This window comes from Paramisgurnus dabryanus, chromosome 6, assembly GCF_030506205.2.
Source record: "Paramisgurnus dabryanus chromosome 6, PD_genome_1.1, whole genome shotgun sequence".
Taxonomy (NCBI): domain Eukaryota; kingdom Metazoa; phylum Chordata; class Actinopteri; order Cypriniformes; family Cobitidae; genus Paramisgurnus; species Paramisgurnus dabryanus.
Window position 1 is genome coordinate 36,559,727 of NC_133342.1, and position 18,857 is coordinate 36,578,583.

The 18,857-nt window shown below is 40.2% G+C and overlaps 2 protein-coding genes across 3 annotated transcripts in view; both read right to left on the reverse strand.

Annotated features, from left to right (window-relative positions):
* Positions 1–14: 14 nt before the first annotated feature.
* Positions 15–6,949, reverse strand: tubb2 (tubulin, beta 2A class IIa). The gene is made up of 4 exons (XM_065277104.2): positions 6,723–6,949; positions 4,023–4,131; positions 3,077–3,187; positions 15–1,888 (listed from the first exon to the last, which is right to left on the reverse strand). The coding sequence occupies exons 1-4, from the start codon at positions 6,777–6,779 to the stop codon at positions 804–806; spliced, it is 1,362 nt and encodes a 453-aa protein (XP_065133176.1). The 5' UTR covers positions 6,780–6,949; the 3' UTR covers positions 15–803.
* A 1,795-nt stretch (positions 6,950–8,744) lies between these two features.
* The window catches only part of slc22a23 (solute carrier family 22 member 23), a 110,142-nt gene continuing 100,029 nt past the window's right edge, over positions 8,745–18,857 (reverse strand). For both annotated transcript variants that reach the window (XM_065277019.2, XM_065277018.2), the window contains exons 9-10: positions 14,160–14,286; positions 8,745–13,457 (exon numbers count right to left, since the gene is read on the reverse strand). In XM_065277019.2, coding sequence (XP_065133091.1) covers positions 12,041–13,457; positions 14,160–14,286 — 1,544 coding nt within the window. In that variant the 3' untranslated portion in view covers positions 8,745–12,040. The remainder of the gene's footprint in view (positions 13,458–14,159; positions 14,287–18,857) is intronic.

Genomic DNA, 18,857 nt, shown 5'->3' on the forward strand with positions numbered 1-18,857 from the left:
AAAAGAGACTGATAGGTAATTAGTGGCTCGTTTATTGAAATTGTTCACATGACATTTGGCGTTTTAAGTGTTACAAATCACTTTTTTGCAGTATACTATTCTCACAAACCAGACTGATGTTGCTGTTGATTTAATGACTTACAGCCTCAATTGTACTCGGTAGCACCTTTTGAAATATGAAGTAGCAGCATTGACTACGTTTACATGCACTCTTATAATGCGATTGAGATTTTGGAAATTTTGCAATTAAGACTTCATCTCATGTAAACAGAATACTTTCAATCAAAGAATGCAATTACGCTAATAATAGTGGCAAGTATAAACATATTATAAGTGGCATATTTTAATCCCAATACACAGCCATGTAAATACTTTAATCACATCTACAGCATACCACACTAAATGAAGTGCGCTTGTGTTTTTGTTACCCACTTCTTAAGTGCGAATTCGTTTTAAACTTAACATTAGGAAGTTTATTCAGAAACAGCACAAAGAACGCAACAGCAGCATATACAGTAAAACTTACAGGCGTTGTCATAATATTTCTGTGTTTGAATAACAAAATACATCCATAGGAACGTGTTTGTCACTTAATGTAAAATGGTGGCCAGCAAACCTCTTCGTTCCCGTTTACATGTAAACATTTACTGCGATTAAGTCTTGTTTAACTCTGATTATTGGAAATAATTACATTATTGATGTACATGTAAACGTAGTCATTGTTCTCATTGCTGTTTTATTTGAAATGTACTAAAAGCCGTGATTTTCAAAATAAAATGTGATGAAAACTGTTAGCGGCTGTCTTAATGGCGACCTTCTTGGCGAGCATCTTCCTCATCTTCAAGATCGTCCTCTTCATATTCTCCCATTTCATCGGCGGTCGCATCCTGATACTGCTGGTACTCGGAGACCAAGTCGTTCATGTTGCTCTCCGCCTCGGTGAACTCCATTTCATCCATTCCCTCGCCAGTGTACCAGTGCAGGAAAGCCTTGCGTCTGAACATGGCGGTGAACTGCTCTGAAATCCTGCGGAACAGCTCTTGAATGGCCGTGCTGTTGCCGATGAAAGTGGCGGACATTTTGAGACCACGAGGTGGGATGTCGCAAACTGCCGTTTTCACATTGTTCGGGATCCATTCCACAAAATAGCTGCTGTTCTTGTTCTGAATGTTGAGCATCTGCTCGTCCACCTCCCTCATGGACATGCGTCCACGGAAGATGGCCGCCACTGTGAGGTAGCGGCCGTGGCGTGGGTCGCATGCTGCCATCATGTTTTTGGCATCAAACATCTGTTGCGTTAGCTCTGGGACAGAAAGGGCGCGGTACTGTTGGCTTCCACGGCTGGTCAGCGGGGCAAAGCCAGGCATGAAGAAGTGAAGGCGAGGGAAGGGCACCATGTTGACGGCCAGCTTGCGGAGGTCAGCGTTAAGTTGACCTGGGAATCGCAAGCAGGTGGTGACCCCGCTCATGGTTGCAGAGACCAGATGGTTCAGGTCGCCGTAAGTAGGAGTGGTGAGTTTGAGCGTGCGGAAGCAAATGTCGTAGAGCGCTTCGTTGTCAATGCAGAAAGTCTCGTCCGTGTTTTCCACCAGTTGGTGAACAGATAGCGTAGCGTTGTAAGGCTCAACCACTGTGTCGGATACCTTCGGTGAAGGCATGACGCTGAAGGTGTTCATGATCCGGTCGGGGTACTCTTCTCGGATCTTGCTGATGAGTAGGGTACCCATGCCAGACCCGGTGCCTCCACCTAGGGAGTGTGTGAGCTGGAAGCCCTGCAGGCAGTCGCAGTTTTCCGACTCTTTCCGTACCACATCCAACACTGAGTCTACCAGCTCTGCTCCCTCTGTGTAGTGGCCTTTAGCCCAATTGTTTCCAGCTCCACTTTGACCTGAAAGAAAGTCCATGTGTCCCAGTTTTACACACACAACCTGACAGAATTAACACAGACTTATCTCTCAGTGATTTGAAAATAAATAAATTGCCATTTATAAACACACACTGTCTGTGCAACACAACCGTATTTTGCTGAATGTCCAGAGTGCTCTTTTTCATGATGAGGTCTGAGACGGGTAAAGCTTTGGAAGACTTAAGGGCTCATTATACTTCTGCGTAGGGCCTAAGCTGCAGGCCAGGGTTCCCCAAATCTTACCCTGGATTGCCAGAGCACTGCAGAGTTTAGCTGCAACCCTGAACAAACACACCTGAGCAAGCTAATCAAGGTCTTCATAATCACTAGACAATCACAGGTGGGTAAGTTTGATTAGGGTTGGACCTAAACTCTGTAGTGCTCCGGCCCTCCAGGGTAGGATTTGGGGAACCCTGCTGTAGGCTATGCATCACTTTTTCTTCATACTTCTGAATCCGTGTTAGTGTTGATGTGCAATTACACATGGAGACCGCTAGTAGGCAGTATCCATGCGTATAACCCACAAAAGGAGAGCAACAGCCGAAGAAGCAGCAACTTGCCCAGTAAACCCACAAATATCCAATATAAATGGAAAGTCCATATGAGAAAATGTGACATGGATCTTTTTGACCTGACGGGAGGGGGTTCTAGCTGACACAGCGCTTGCGGTCCGCATAGCATTGACGCACCGTTACATTTTGGGAGAAGTGCATCCTTGGCTACGCTTTAGGCTACTGCATAGGATTCGCATCTCTGCGTAGGCTACGCTTACAATCGACGCAGAAGTATAAAGCCCACTTTGAAGCTTGATGGTCTCCATTTCCATTAATTTTTATTAAATGAAACCGCGCTCAAGTGATTCAGCAAAATATTTCCTCATGTTTTACAGAAGGTTCATTCTAATAAGGTCTGTACTGACAAGAGGCCTGACATGCGATTGACCGAGTCTTTAAGAGGTTCTCAAAATTCGTTGTTCTGCATTAGCAAAACTGCAGGATATAAATAGGCTGTGAGAAATTCCCAGTTGCAGACCAGCTTTAGCTTCACACATGCACCAAATTTAGCTGAGTCACCTCACTCTGATCCAAGTTCCTCTTCAACTGACAAAAGTATGAATAATTGTTACAGTGTACGTCAACAGTCTAATAAAAATGGGATTCATAAACATACCAAATACGAAATTATCTGGCCTGAAGATTTGTCCAAATGGGCCTGAACGTACGGAGTCCATGGTGCCAGGCTCCAAGTCCACCAAGATGGCACGGGGGACATATTTGTTTCCTGTCAAATGAAAACAATGGAGGTTGTACCATGAACAGAGCATTAAAATAATCAAGCTCTACATAAAGTTTTCAATGTAAATGTACACAAAAAAATGGTTTCCAAGCTGTCACTGGGGCAGGTCCTAATATGTACCACTAATGTACAGATGTCATTTTTGAGGTACTAATATGAACTCTAGGTGCAAAGGTGTACTTTTATTTAAAGTGTACGGACGTTTGCAATGATGTACTTTTGCAAAATGTACAACAGGGATTTCTTAAACGAATTCATTGTAGTGCATGTACGCCTACTGTATTTTAGTCTTCCCACACGTCTGTTTAATGATTTCTGACCAGCTTAATCAAATGCATGATCATCCATTCTGATGATAACAGCAGCTACATTATAGATAAAAGCTCCAGTGCCAGAAAGCCACATCTCGGTTATTGCTAAACAAATAATGTGCTGTTATCTCTTTAATTTCAAGTTAGCAATTCCATCGGGTTATTAACTGATGTTTAAATGTTTCTTTCTAAAACCACACAAAGGACTACCGCTGGCCATGTGTGGACGGATGAGTGTGCAGCGATTAATTTGGGTGAATCTCTGAAATGGCAAATCAATAATGCATTAGCGGAGATCCAGACCAGCATTTGAAACGGCCAGTTGCTGACAGCTGCAGAACTAGGTCTATACTCAGGGGACCAAAGCTGGCAGAACAAAGCGCATCTAGACACCTATAATGGATGAGACGGTGAAAATCTGACTGTATTCAGCATCTACTTACCTGATCAAAACCTGTCACACAGAAAACAAGTTACATAAGTCCGCTTTTAATGATTTCATTGCTTACCGGACGCTTCATTGTAATAAACGTTTATCCTCTCCAGCTGCAGATCGCTGTCACCTTGGTAACTGCCAGTGGGGTCAATGCCGTGTTCATCACTGATCACCTCCCAAAACTGAAATACATGAATGTTAAAGTACTGCATTTTTACTTGTGATTATTATACGTCTGTATCATTTACACGGTATGTCTGTGCATTGTTTCTATGCCCTCATACCCTCCACTACATTCTTAAAACAAACGGTGCTAAATAGCACTAAAAGTGGTTCTTGGCTCGTAATCATAGAGGAACCTTTTTAAGTGTCATGGTGCTATAGTGGTGCTATATGACCCCCATATGGTTTTTCATAGGTGCTATATAGCACTAAAAATGGTTCCTCTATGATTACGAGCCAAGAACCACTTTTATTGCTATTTGTTTTAGAATGAATTCTGTATGCATCGTTGCTATTCAAATGTAATAACAAATTGGAATAGAGAAATTGTTGTGGCATAATGAGGCAACATCTAAAGTGATTAGTTACATTAACTGCTAAAGTTAGCTGAAAAGTTGACGTCATGTGAAAATGCATAAGTGATGTGAAAAGAGTGCAAATGCAATGTTTTCAAATCCTTTTAATTAGATAATTTGTTATACTAATAGTAAAAAACTCATTGTTTTCCATAAATATGATTTAATATAAAACAATATTAATATTATCCGGGCAGCAGTATAAGGCAAGGATAATATTATAAGTCACTCTAAAATAAGGAAGCGGGCGCTGTGTTGAGATCGCAAAAACCCAAAACTTGTTTGTGTTCACATCTTATTTTTTCTTTTGTTGAGAAGTGATTTAAATATTTGTGGCTTGAAACAGATGGAAAATTGATCGGCTTGTACCGCCCCTCCATATGGGGGCCAAATGCAAACTCTGCTTTCTTGTACTCCAACACCCACTGTGGGGCACGTGACTAAAAATTAACAATAAAAGCTAAATCTCATGTATAAATATGATAACCAGGAAAGATTGCCACCTTGCAGATTTTCAGATGGATAAAAATATATGGACATGACCCTGTAATTGTTTTTATCTTTAGACATTGAAACAGCATTATGTCTTCAATTGCTGTTCAAGTTATTAAAGAGAAACATTGTATTCCTTGTCATTCTTAAATTCTCCTTCCATCAATCGTCTGTGAAGTGATACAACACAACGTTATCTGGCCAGTCCCCGATTTGCACTCTCATCCACAAATGTGTGTGTTCGACATCTCACGGTGTTGCGCAGTCCGATCGGGGTGCGTATGATATCAAGAACTACCACTGGAGGGCTCTCGCAGTCGGTCTCTTTGCAGCATCGCATTAAGTCAAACACACCTTTTGTTTTGGGCACGGATAAAGTTTTTTTTTGTAGTTTGGTAAATATAATCAGCACGGCACAAAGCTCGGTGCTCGTCGTCCTCAGTGGCGTGCACGGACCTCCGCAGGGATGGAAGGGCAAAAAAAGAGCACTTTTTTTCTTTGTAACTGATGCTGATAGAGCTGTGATGCATAGCAGTCAATAAATTTACCCTAAATATCAATATCACTAAATATTATTACCTTCTATAAAAAAACCCTGATAATACGGAAGGTAATTATGTGTAAATTGTTGATATTCAAAACTCTGTTATTATAGATAAAATATTAAAAAAGATAGAAACGTTACAAATTAATAGCTTTGCTACAGTAACCATAGTTTAACCGTGTTATTTATTAGTAGAAATTGTAATACAATGACAATCAATGCCAAAAAACTGCCTAGATGCAGAGAGCTTCAAAACCTTAGGTTCATGCGCCACTGCCCTGCCTGCGGAAAATTATCCGCGTATGACATCATAGTACCGCGAGAGTAATTATAAATCAGCATGTGACCAGAAAAAACCCAGACCTTTCTCTCTGAAAAAAAAATGGACGATGCGCTCCCCGCCCCTATTGCGCAGCAAAGTCTGAAAAAATATTCGCATGCTTAAAGTCTAGTGTGACCCCCATTTAGTCGAACACTTTTATCACGCACCTGTTAACTATTTTTACAAGTTTGTTCATATTATGTTATGTTGTTTTTAGCTGCAATGGTAACGTATTTAATTCACTGTAATAATTACTTGTATAATTATTTTTACTTTTACCAGAGGGGCACATTTTCAGTTAAGACAATGGGGGCAGGGGCTTGAGATGAGACCCCTCGGCACCGCCCTTGTGTATGCCCCTGCTACTCCAGCTTTCTAAAGAAAATGAAGTGATTGTATGATGATGGCTTGAATACGCATCTTAAAACAACGCATGTAAGTTATATTCGTGCAATGTATCAAATGATCATATCTGATTTGAAGCGTGCGCCATGTAAACACGCACATTAATTCGATCACATTATTTAGTGATCATGAAAACGATATAGGATTTATCATTCATAATGATTTTATTCAGATTGAAGCAAAAGGTGTCAAACGCATCTAGTGTGGCTCAGACTTGAGCCATGCACTGGCGCATTAATGACAACAGCCACTGCAGACCTCCACCACACCCATACACAGTAGAAAACACATAAAACACAATTGCCCATATACATATATATATTACAATAACTCTTACTTTTCAAGGTTGTCGTTACTTTTAAATAATAATTATTTAAAATTAAAAGTAGTAGTAGTAGTCATAGAAATAATGCACTTTTATGAAACTCTTACCTTGGCACCGATCTGGTTACCGCACTGTCCGGCCTGAATATGTACAATCTCCCTCATTGTGCTGGTTATGATAAAGGATGCTCAGTGTGTGTCTGACCGCAGCTCGTTCTCCTCTGCCAGTTTATAACTGATTTCTACAGACACAGCGATTTATGGACCAGTTCATGAAGAAGCTGATTGGATAGATTCTGACTCCCCGTCAGCCAATGAGGAGCGGCGGGTTTGATGCAGTGATGCTGCAGCATCACGTGTTCTTCACCCATCAAGAATACTGACGTCAGGCGTTTTTGTGTTCAACTTCATGCGACAAGAACCGACGGGCAGATGACATTAACGTACCGCGAGAGGGATTCGTGAAATCATATGGAGAAGCCTGCTGTGCGTAGCTCTGCGTAGCCTGACGCGCACCTCGCAAAAATGTTAACAGCGCGTCAAATCTACGCTGACCGCAAGCGCTGTGATTGGTCCACCAGAACCCCTCCCGTCAGGTAAAAAAAACTGCGTCATATGTATTTCCGTTTGTGACGGTGAAAACAAAGAAGAGCCCAGTTGAGGAGTGATTTAACTCAAACTGCATCAAAAGTCGCTGATTATTTACTTCCATCATTGCTGGTCTTCTCAAATTATACACAACAAGTTGCTGTTTCTTCTTCGTTTGTGGCTTCTCTGACGATCGCGCTGCTACTGTGGTTACACGCGTGGATACTGCCCACCAGCGGTCGCGCGTTTGTTTGCACGTCGACGCGGACGACGACGCAAAAGTATAAATGAAAACCGACGCGGAACCTACCCCGTCGCTGCTACGCCATAGGACCTACGCACGACTATAACGAGCCCGTGTCATCCGCTTGTCGGTCCTTGCGGCTCCGCATTAAGTCGAACACACGGTGTTACACACCTAATATCTATGTGAAAACACGACGGCATAAAACTTAATGGTGCGTTCCAGGCAGGTTTTTAAACCCGTGAGTTACGACTTCAAAACCACGACTCACGACCTTATGCGTTCCAGGCAGCCCGTAACTCGTGTTTTTACAACCTTCTACCGGTGAAAGTGCACTGGAACGGCAGTCAAACCCGTGACTTCCCACCCGTGAACTCGTACTAGATCGATGTACTCCCAGTTCAAAGTCGTGAGTCGTGGTTTTGAAGTCGTGAGTTACGGGTTACAGGTTGCCTGGAACGCAGCATTAATCCACAGTATTGCACTGCATTGTGTGATGTAAAGTAACATAAACCTAATTATTTCAACACTAAAGTGGGATATATTTATAAGTGCAGCCCCGCTTAATTCCCACAGAGGTCAGTATTGGCTAACGAGAAGAAGCCCAGCTGAGTTTTTAAGTCGCTCTCGCGATTTTTTGACGTCATACACCGATTGGAGCTGAAATAAACACACTTAATGTTACTCATCACACAAATTGTTATATAATTTTGGTTTAGAATAGCAATCGTTTGTCCCATTTTGCAGAGTAATCGTCGAAAGTTATCGATCTCCGCAGTAGACAAGCGCAGCCTCGCAGGTAAATCAAACAATCCGAGACACACGCGCTCGCACGCACGCACGGCTAAAATGGTATTTGTTGTTAAGACCATAGTTTAATTATGGTTAATGTAGTAATATAGTGGTTAATTTTTAAGAGAAGTAACTGTATAATGTCTCATAGGTAGATTAACTATGTACTGCCTCCAAACGTAAAAATGAAATAAAGCATGACTGTTCATTTCATATGACAATTAGACCTTTGTATGCATTTGTAAATAAAAATTAAAAGTCATCATTACATACAAATACTATGCGCTTAAGGCTGGGTTAATCAAATATTTACAATGTTGTTTGTCAGTTCTGGTGATCTGGACTGATGACAACAGAGCTGTTCGGCCTACCTACTGTATTGTCGCCTATGCTAAAGACTGACTGAATCTTTTATCCATCATTACCACATTTCTAATCAACTATCTTTGTCTATAACACACAATTACAAGCCAAGAGACAAATGACATTCAGACTTTCATCAGTAATCAATAAATAGATTTTATTCAATAAAGTTTATTACGACACATATGGTTTTATATACAAGAGCATTATTCATGTTAAAAAATGTAGATGAAACCCAATCAACCAGTGGTTGACATTCACTCTCGTGCCAGTACTCTTGGTCCATACATTCTGAGGGAATACTGCCATATTCAAGTACAAGAGGTATTCTCAAGCAATCACAAACCAAGTGCATTTGAAATAGTTTGTATTGGACAAGTTTTCAGTTTGTTCCAATACATCAGACCATTGGCTGCAGAAAAGCTTACCAGTACCACAATTTGGCATTACCACAGTTTTGATAACCTTGAGGGTGCTATAATTTACTAACTTTGAATTATGTAAATACGATCTGGATGTGGTAGATCCGCTGACCAGCAATTTAACCCTAAACACTGTTCCCTCGTATTGCAAGCTGCCAACCCTGACATGGTAAAGTGTGACATTTTTTAATATATACATGACGCCTCACCTAAAACATGACATTTAAGTATGAAATCTAGGAATGATGTGCTGGTGATGATGTTAATGATGAATGACTTGAGTTTATATAATGAATGTTGCCACTTGCTAAGGAAGGGTCCTTGCTTCCTCAAATTAAGCTTTACTGCCAGATATACTTTGAACTATGGCACAGAACCTGTTCAGTTTCAGATCGTTTTCAGAGCTGTGTACCGTTCAGGACATAATGTTCTTTGTCTAATGTAACATGCAAAAGCTATTGTTGTCTATATAGTGTCAAATAATGAGCCGAGTGTTCAGCGTGGAGGAGGAATAGATTAGCGTGATCTTAAGGCCAAGTTTTGCTCTATAGCGCAGACAGAGGCATAAAACACTTCACACGCGTGAATGCAAATGCTTCTGGTTACACCAGCTCCATTTCATGGATCATTGTGTTAAAAAATGTGACGATTCATAATGCAGTGCAAGTACGTGTTACATTCCTTGCTTTGCTACAAGGGGGCAGACAGCAAACATCAGAGTAACTACTGCAGTCAGTTTCTTTGTTTAAATCATGATTAATTATATAAACATGTTTGTAGCTAACAACACATGGTTTAATCATTTGAAGCTTCAAGTTGATTCCAATTCATTTAATGCCAGAGAAACATGACTAGTGCATGTTTTTTTGCCTGAACTTTTTTCATACAGTCTTGTCTTGGATATCAGAAACAATTCATTTTGGCATAAATTGTTCATTCAATCCTAAATGTCCGAATTCCAATTGGCAGAGTTTAATCTAGCTATAAATATAGTTTGGACAAATCTCAAAGATCGATGAGGCATTGAAAACCCAATGCATGTTAAACCAGTCAGCCGCGTGACCATCAGTCAAGTGCTGCGATTCTTTTAAGATTCAAGAGTCCTCCAAGGACTTCTTTTGACCTGAAACGCTAGTTATTTAATGACTCATGTCGCACTCGCCACCCATGTCGAAATATGAAATGTAACAAGTCATCCTGCTGTCTCTATAGAATAGCTAAGAGACAATCAGACTGAAGGCCATGATATTTTTGATTAAAAAAAAATGAAAATGCATCTGTCCTTAGAATCACTTATAATACAGAAACACAATTTTGGTAAACAAATCACCTTTTTTACTTTTTTTACAACATTTTATAATCCTACATGCTCTGTGGCCATAATACATTTTGCTTGGCAATACTGTGGATCACCTAAACCTATTTAAATATTGAACATTAATAAAAAGCAAAAGGAAATGAACTTTATCAAGATAAAATTATTAATGAGTAGAAATTGATATTAGGGGGCTGTCTAGTGCAGGTTGAGAGTCATATTACAATTTCATTATGCATTTTCCATCGATTTTGCAATGTTCAGAACCTGCTATTTAAAGTCATAGTTTTAAAATTACATTAAGCACCTTGTGATCAATATCAACCATTATGGGCCAGTTAACACTAAAATACTTCATATTAATGTTCTTAGATGTGATTAATCAAAAACAATGGCAATAGCAAAAGCAACAAACAAACCAACAAAAATGTGTTATTCCCAAAAATATGACTGGCATATTATGAATACATTATTGCTGTGGGTTTAAAATAAGACCCACAAATAAAAGATGACAGTTGTACTAACTTTTCAAATTCATATTTGTTTTCATTATTTTTTTTTACATTATTTTGTTTTGTTTAAAATGTTCACATGCTTTGTTGTCATTGTAAAAGATAAAGTGCCACATACATTCACACAGATATGGTAACAAATGCCCAAAATATCATTGGGCGCACACATTAATAGAGACAAAATAATATTTTCTTTTTTTATGTAAAGCTCACATCAGTACCACAACAGCATAAATTACAAAATTTCATCAAAGATTTCACATTCACAATAAGTCTGTTGCATACACTTGATTGAGCGTGTTAGACAGTTACAAAGTCTTGAAATAGTCTTTTGTTTGTTATAAGCATCTTTTGTATTCCTCAAAATTACACTTTCCCCACCAGAACCTGGTGATTAGCTTTATTAAAACAAGTAAACCACTCTGAGCAGTCTATTTTAAAATAAGTTTTGTCAGATTTCAGAAAAACATGTTTTCACGCATACTATTAAACGTGGAAGTGTTTTTCTTCATACATGATTTTGAAAAGGATCTTTGCCTTTAAAGGCACGCTTTCCGACATCAACATTAGTGTTGGGCTTCTGCGTAATTCTCTTGAAACGTATACAGCATCTCCATACACATTTAGCGTAGTGCTCTTTCTTGATGCACTTTATACGCATATTTTATATTATAAAAAGACTAGATTGCTGGATTTCACAAATGCTGTGTTTCCAACATAATATAACTTAATTCCACTCAAAGGATAATGAGAAAAATACTTAGCACTGTTCACATCTGACTATCCTTGAACTGTTTTTAGTTGCCGTCAAGTCTTTAGACTCTGAAATTCCCAAAAGTCTAATCTAATTACTATGTTACTCCAATGTGAACCTGTCTCAAGTAATCTTACTCTTTTAATAGAAACTCAATGATAACACATCATAGTTTTGAATCTAGCTGCCCGAAAAGCAGACAACGGCACCACTGGATACCAAGGGATGGTAAAAATGTTTTGGACATCGACCTACTAATGGTGGTTCCCTTTTAGTCAAATCATTTATACCTCATCTTTGTTCTGCTTCTCCTGGGTCATGGCTCCTGGAAAGCAAAGATACTTCTGCCACTTGAAATGACCATCACGAGTCCTCCAAATGACGAGAATTATTTCTTAAAATAAGGCTGTCAACTCGGGTGGAATGAATGTGAATGTCATAAAGATGACACTTCGTTGGCAGTGCTGGTTTCTGTAGTGGTAAAGTCAATGGCTGAAGGGACACCTGAGTCTATTGGTGAAGAAACGGTCAAGTTCATAATGATGGGGGTGTCCGATTCTGTAACAGAGTCTGTGCCTGTAGCATGAGGCGTGGTTGAGTCCGCTGGGGTTGAAACTGCTGTGCTAAGAAGACCAGCACCATTATTTATGGTTGTTGATGGCTCAAGGGCAGCTGGTGAAGAAGGGCCAGAGTCTATGGAGTCCATTGCAGAGGGAGAATGAGAGTGTATAAATGGAATGCCGGAATCTATAGGCGAAGAGAGAGATTGAGCTGGGATGGTTTGTACCTGGGAATCTAGTACTGGTGGTAATAAGAGTTCTGTTGGGGAATGTGGTTCATCAGTTTCATTGGCTATATAAACAGAAGAGTCTATGGAGACAGGGGGAGTGGGTGACTGTCCAGTGGACAGGTGTGATGGATCAGCCACATTTACGTTGCACAGAGGAATAGCATTTTCTATTGGGGCATCTAAAGAGTCCTCTGCAAGCTGAATGTTTGAGTCACTGACAATAGAAGGCAACTGAGAGTCAAAAAGAGGACCTGAAGAGTCCATCCCAGGTTGGAAGTCGCTATCATTGGCAATTGGCATTGGAGATACCGCAGTGGGAGGATTAACTACATCTAGAAATGCAGGAGGTAGAAGCTCAGTAGATGAGGCTATGCAATTATCAATCAAAGAAGTTGTAGGGGACTCTTGTACCGAATCAGTGGAATAAGGCAAAATGTCTAAAATCACATCAGGGGGAGATTCCATTTTAGATGCACGAAGAGAATTAATAACGACTGGTGTAGATGTGTTTGGGATCGAGCCCAGGAGAGGGTCCTCTACAGACGGCACAGGAGACTCGTGCATGACGACAGTTGTGGGATACTCTTCAGTGGTTTCCTTTATTTCATCGTGCTCATGGAAAGAAGTCAACGTCCTCATATTGAGGAGCTGTACCGAACCAAGTGGTTGATGGACAGGGACGTCAAGGAGTGCCTGAATATCGATGGCGGATGATGCTGTAGAGTCCATAGTTGAAATAGCAGTCGCAGCTGCTTCATGGAGAGGCGTGTCGCCAACCCTCGCATACTCGCGGCTCTCAGACTTGGTCAGCAGAGAGCGCTCCCCTGGCTTGCGGGGTGGCAGTAACGGTTGGCGCGTATAACTTTCACCATCAGACAAACTTTCTGGTAGAGGCTGATTTCGAGGCTCTGGCAGCAGCAGGATGCAAATGATGCAGATAAGAGTGCAGCAGGCGAAAATCACGTGATGCAGGAAATAGCCTTTCTGGTTATGCAGCTCCATAATGGGTGCTGTCAGCATGCCAAAGCCAGCACTGGCCAGGACCAGACCTAGACCACCACCCCTTTTAGGCATAGAAGGAAAACAAGGTTGTGGGTATAAAATTAACATACAGTAAAGCTTATTAAGCAGCAGATATTTCAATGAAACCAAACAAGTTTTTTTTGACATTTTAAAGCACAGCTTCATATGTCTGTATTGTTGTTGTGGAGAAGTCTGCATCCTCCGAAACCTAGCACAGAGGCGACCTGCACAATCAGGAACTGTACCATGCAAATTGCCTCTATCACAGATTTTGTTCTTCCCCCTGGGCCTGGATTGCTTCAACAATATACCTTTTGTCATCACGGAGGGGCAGTTTCCTGGACAGGGTTTAGGTTAATCCAGGACTAGGCCTTAGTTATATTATGGCAATTTAAGTAGTTTTTACAAACATACCTTACAAAAAACAATACTGGTGTGCATCTTAAGACAAAACAATGACACTCATATATATTAAGATATATATTAGGAGATTTTTAAATTAAGATTGCTCAAACATGCATTTTAGTCGGGGACAAAAAAATTCCAAAACAGATCAGTTATGCGAGTCAATGCTAAGGTCACTCCCAGAATGGGGAATTCAAGTGGAAGTTTCATAGTCCTTATTGGTTGTTGACAGAAACAGGATGTCTGAACCTTAAATCTGAAGAACTTATGAGACAGCTATAGGGAAAAACCAACAAGGGTCAGAGGTCTGCTTAAGTCTTGATGTTTCATGACTCACCTAATAACAGTAGGGGTAATTTCAGCACAAAAGAAGATGCTTAGGTTGCTGACAGCGTGGGAGGAGAACATGCCGATGATGGAGAAAGCCACTGAAAAGTTGGACTTCAGGGTACTAGAGGATTCTCCTGTAGAAAGAGAGCGAGAAAAGCAATCATGAGTAATTAGTGACGTTTTCCCATAAGTGCATAGATTAACACATTTACATTAACAAAAATGATCTACAATCAACTAAAATTTCCAAGGCTATTTAATCTTCATTCAAAGCGGTGTGGGAACACTTCTTTTCGCGTTTAAATCTAGTCTGGGTCATTTCTCAATCCTAACTCTCACAGGTGTATTTATGCATACCTACTTTGGGTCAGGTTGCTCAAAATGGATGTAAATACCAGGTGTGGCAACACTATTTCCATAGTTCCCATTAGACATTTTACTTTGCAAGTAATTTTGCAACTTCTTGTCAACTGTCATTCATTACAGTATTAGTTAGGGGTGGGAATTGTTTGGACCCCTAATGATTCGATTTTTAGGGTCCCGATTCAATTCAGAACCAATTCTCGAAATATTAATTAGCATATGTATGACATCATTACATCGTGTTGGCATTTTTGCTACTAGTCCCTGAACTCTCATACAGTGTATTTCAATGCTACAACACAAGGCACGTCTCTTCTTTCTGCCTTTCTGCGTGCGCAACCAGTGATGACGTCGCCGAGCAACCCTTCTATAACATTGCAAAAACAACAAATCTAATAGTAGCATGGTGGCCTAAGACTTTTGTACACAGTACTGTATATGTTCTGTTTCTGTTGTTAGACATTAAAACGAGTAAAAAAAAGTAATTAAATGCGTCTCATTAATTCTACATGTTAACCACAGTTACTTCTACGAACACCAACACTTTTTTGTGATGATCCTCAACACATTCTACTGACTAACTTGGTAACTACATGTCAACTTATTCCACTAACCATACCCCTTACAGTTTTAAGGACGGTTTCACATTTGGTGCGATTGCCTGGTCCGAACCTGAGTTCGATTGCTCCCCCCTCCCCATGCCCCCCATCGACTGTGTTCACATATTATTTTTGCATCCGAACCGCGGTACGCTTGCATCATCAAGCTGCACCCGGCGCGTTCTCATGTTGCTTGACAACCGCTGTAAACGAGAAGACGACAAGCGTGATTGACGAACTCCAAGCAGAGAGATGATTTCTGAATGCCTCCGCAAAAATTGAAGTCGGCGGAAAACTTTAGTACGGACTCGAGTACGTTTTGCGGGTGCGCACCCGAGTTCGGAAGACAGCGTTCACAACATCATCCAAATGTACCGAACTCTGATGTCAATCCAACCCGGGTGCGCACCAAAAGTGCTAATGTGAAAACGCCCTCAAACTCTAATAAACGCACATCTGACCTGTCATATTCTTAAAATAACCACCAGAGCAATGTTTTAGCAATGTAACCGTAGTATAAGCAGAATAATGGCGATCCTCTGAATTTTTTGAAAATAATGCACACCCAAGGTGGTAATGCGGCACGGCGCAAAGCGGAGACAGCACGGGTGTGCATTATTTTCGAATAATCTAACAGTCTGTCATCAATTATTCCCAGCATATATCATTGTGGAGAATTTTGCCTGTCTTAGAACACATACCTTCTTTAATAGATTCAACAGATGTTGCTGATTAAAGTCGACAGTACATTCAGGAAAGACTTTAAAGTTAAAATATGGGCCATGCATTCTCCTCAGGTACTTTGAATGAAGCCTTTGACCAATTATTCCAAAATACTCACATAATTAAATCAATTAAATCGATGAGCAAACCAAAAAAGATGGGCAGTAATCAACTCAAATGTGAGTTAAATGTTTCCAATCTATTTAAGTATTTTCTGGTAAGGTTGAACTATGAATCTTCATTCCTTTTCTCCTTGTCCGATCACATAGGACAAATTCTTGCACTCTTCCCGCAACAGTTCAGACAAAAGCACGTCTGTAAATCCATTAACGTCATTGCAAGAATTTTTCAGCACTGATGGAATTTGTTAAAACAAGTTTGCATCCAATTTCATTAGATTTGATTTTTTGTTTGTTTGTAGATTGAAAACACTTTAATCATATAGACATTGGAACCCAAAAGAGAGGTTTATATAATGCAGTGGCCAATAGCCGTATTTGCACTATCGGGCTTCAAGCGGGCGTGCCAGTGCCTGCCGAGGCCTGTGGCGTTTGCATTGTCACTTCCGGGGCATGATCGTGCTTCACTGGTGCTTCGTTGGGGCTTAAGGCCCCGCTTTTCTGGCCCGCCGAATTCCTTGGGCCAGAGCGGGCTTCTCGGGGCTAGGGGAGTGGTAAAGGTCAAAGGCAGAGTTTATCTGAGTCTCTGGCAAGATGCGCATCCATCTGTCTGCAGATTTAAAACTTTAAAAATAATTTACTGTTTAACGGAAGATGCCTGCTATGTTTGTACTTCGGACTGAAGAAAATGATCTGCATATGTAAAAAACAAAAGACGCGTTACGACGCCGAACTCGCCATGCTAAGGACCCGGCGCACACCGCTACCAGTTCGGGAGAAGTTTATAAAGTTTCGGGCACAGAACAAAGTGTTTAAAGTGCAACAGTGCTGAGAAATTAAGGATGTGTGTTGGATCATCATTTCATCGTCCATGTATTAAAGAAGCGATCACTCGAGTCACGATGGTATCTACAGTCGGTGAGTTAATGCTACATAACGTTTGCATACAAAACACTTAAAATACGATACAAATAACGATTGCATAAGTGTCTTACATGGGTGTTTATTGTGTTTTTTGTGTTATATTGTCATCTCTGTTGAAAAAAGTAACCATGGTTTTATTATATTAGTCATAGCGATGCTTTCTGGCATTTTGGAGATTAATTTGACTCTTATATGAATGTAGCAAACTTTATATGTCGGTATACTGTATGTGTATTTACAAACCCTTTATACAAAACATCACATGTGCTGCTTTCTTTTGTGTCCGTTTTACAGAAAAATGCCAACGTAAAGCTTTCAGTTTGTCATCCAGGAGTTTTTATTTAGTATATGAGAGATGACACAGCAACAAATGCAAGAGCAGGAGATGAAACGAAGATGATGATGATGATGAGACGACAGGAGCCATGGATCTTAAAATCCGTCCAGAGGAGATGTCTTTAAATACACCTGTTTGTGCACTGATATAAACTTAATGTAAATAAAGTACCGCGCTATTATTACTACGGCTGCTTGTCAGTTTATTGAAAATGATTGCTTAATAAGGATCACATCTGAAACACAGAAATGGTAAGATGCAACAAAATGGTAAATATAACCATCATTAACTTAACCACTGTAACATAGCTTTTTAAATACTTGTGTATATGTGGTCCATCATAAGTTGATTCTTAACGATTGCATTTTCTAATGATTTCTCAAACGTTTTGAGATGCAAGTAAAGTGATTTTCAGTCTTATTCAGCTATTCGAGGCAGTTCTTTATAGACAAAAGTATTTATTGATTGACACATTATTGAAATATCTATTAGACAGTTACCTTGTGTTTCATGTGATGCTCAACTATTAACGTTTTCATGATTAAAGATATCACACCTCTTATAATGTGTAAGTATGTTTACATCGCCATAGAACTATAATTACAAACTTAACGTTACATATTTAGACACACGTGCATATTTTAAAATAAGATTATTTTATATAAAGGTAAAACTAGGACTCGTTATATTCTTAAAAATATTGTGTATATAGTATAATGGCACATTAGGTAGATGAACGCTTTATTTGTAATTATCCTACTTCATAAAGTTAACTATTGCTTATTGATCTGATGTCTCGTCGTGAGATCGCTCGTGTGCAGCCAACATAAACTTCAAGAGTAACACCGCGGATGGAGCAAACATCTCTATCTTCTCATCTTGGCTTTCACCGTGCAAACAGCCGCCTCAGTTATATTCTTTATGTTTGTTGTATGATGATGCGATCTCACTCCTGTCTCCTGTCAGATTGAAGTGACTTCCTCACGGTAAAACAGGCGGAGTTGTGTGACGTTACATCCAGGTAGGCGTATTAAGGGCGGGGTTTTCTGAAGCGCTGCGGCGCTATTGGCTTGACAATGCAAACGCGTCGTGATTTTGGCTACACAGCTGGAGGTCTGAGGCTATTGGCTCCGCGAGGCCCGTTTGAAGCCCTGGCTCGCAGAGGCCCGATAGTGCAACTGAGGCTAATGATGATGGCAGAGTTTCAACCAAAGGAGGGACCCATGCGCCATATCTGCAATATCAGTAATAGAAGATTTGGGGATGGGCCCATTTTGGTTTGGGCATCGCTTAGATTTTATTCAGAGAATGTACAAAATCTATAATCAGATGAGTGGGCCTGGAATGATTTCTTGTTAATTTGCATTTTTATTAGACTCTTAATGGATTCTGCGCAAAAACTGGTATGTCTGAATGGCCTGACGTAAGGATTAGGCGGATTTGACGTGAAAGTGTTTGATGAACGTATAGTACATGTCGAGATAATCATTATCTCATTTAGCAAGTTTAGCAACTTTTGCATTTGAATTTATATAAATCTATGATCAAATCATCTTTCATCGAAGAAGAAACAAACAACTGTTTTCTGGGAGTGTTCTTGTTCACACCCAGCAATATAAGGTTTGTGAACTCTCAGTAAC

Excerpts from the sequence above, each read along its gene's own strand:
- tubb2 (XM_065277104.2), bottom strand. The coding sequence starts at position 6,779 with ATGAGGGAGATTGTACATATTCAGGCCGGACAGTGCGGTAACCAGATC. Across the intron at positions 3,188-4,022 it reads TTATTACAATGAAGCGTCCG|GAAACAAATATGTCCCCCGT; the intron begins GTAAGCAATGAA and ends TTCATTTGACAG. Across the intron at positions 1,889-3,076 it reads GCCAGATAATTTCGTATTTG|GTCAAAGTGGAGCTGGAAAC; the intron begins GTATGTTTATGA and ends ACTTTCTTTCAG.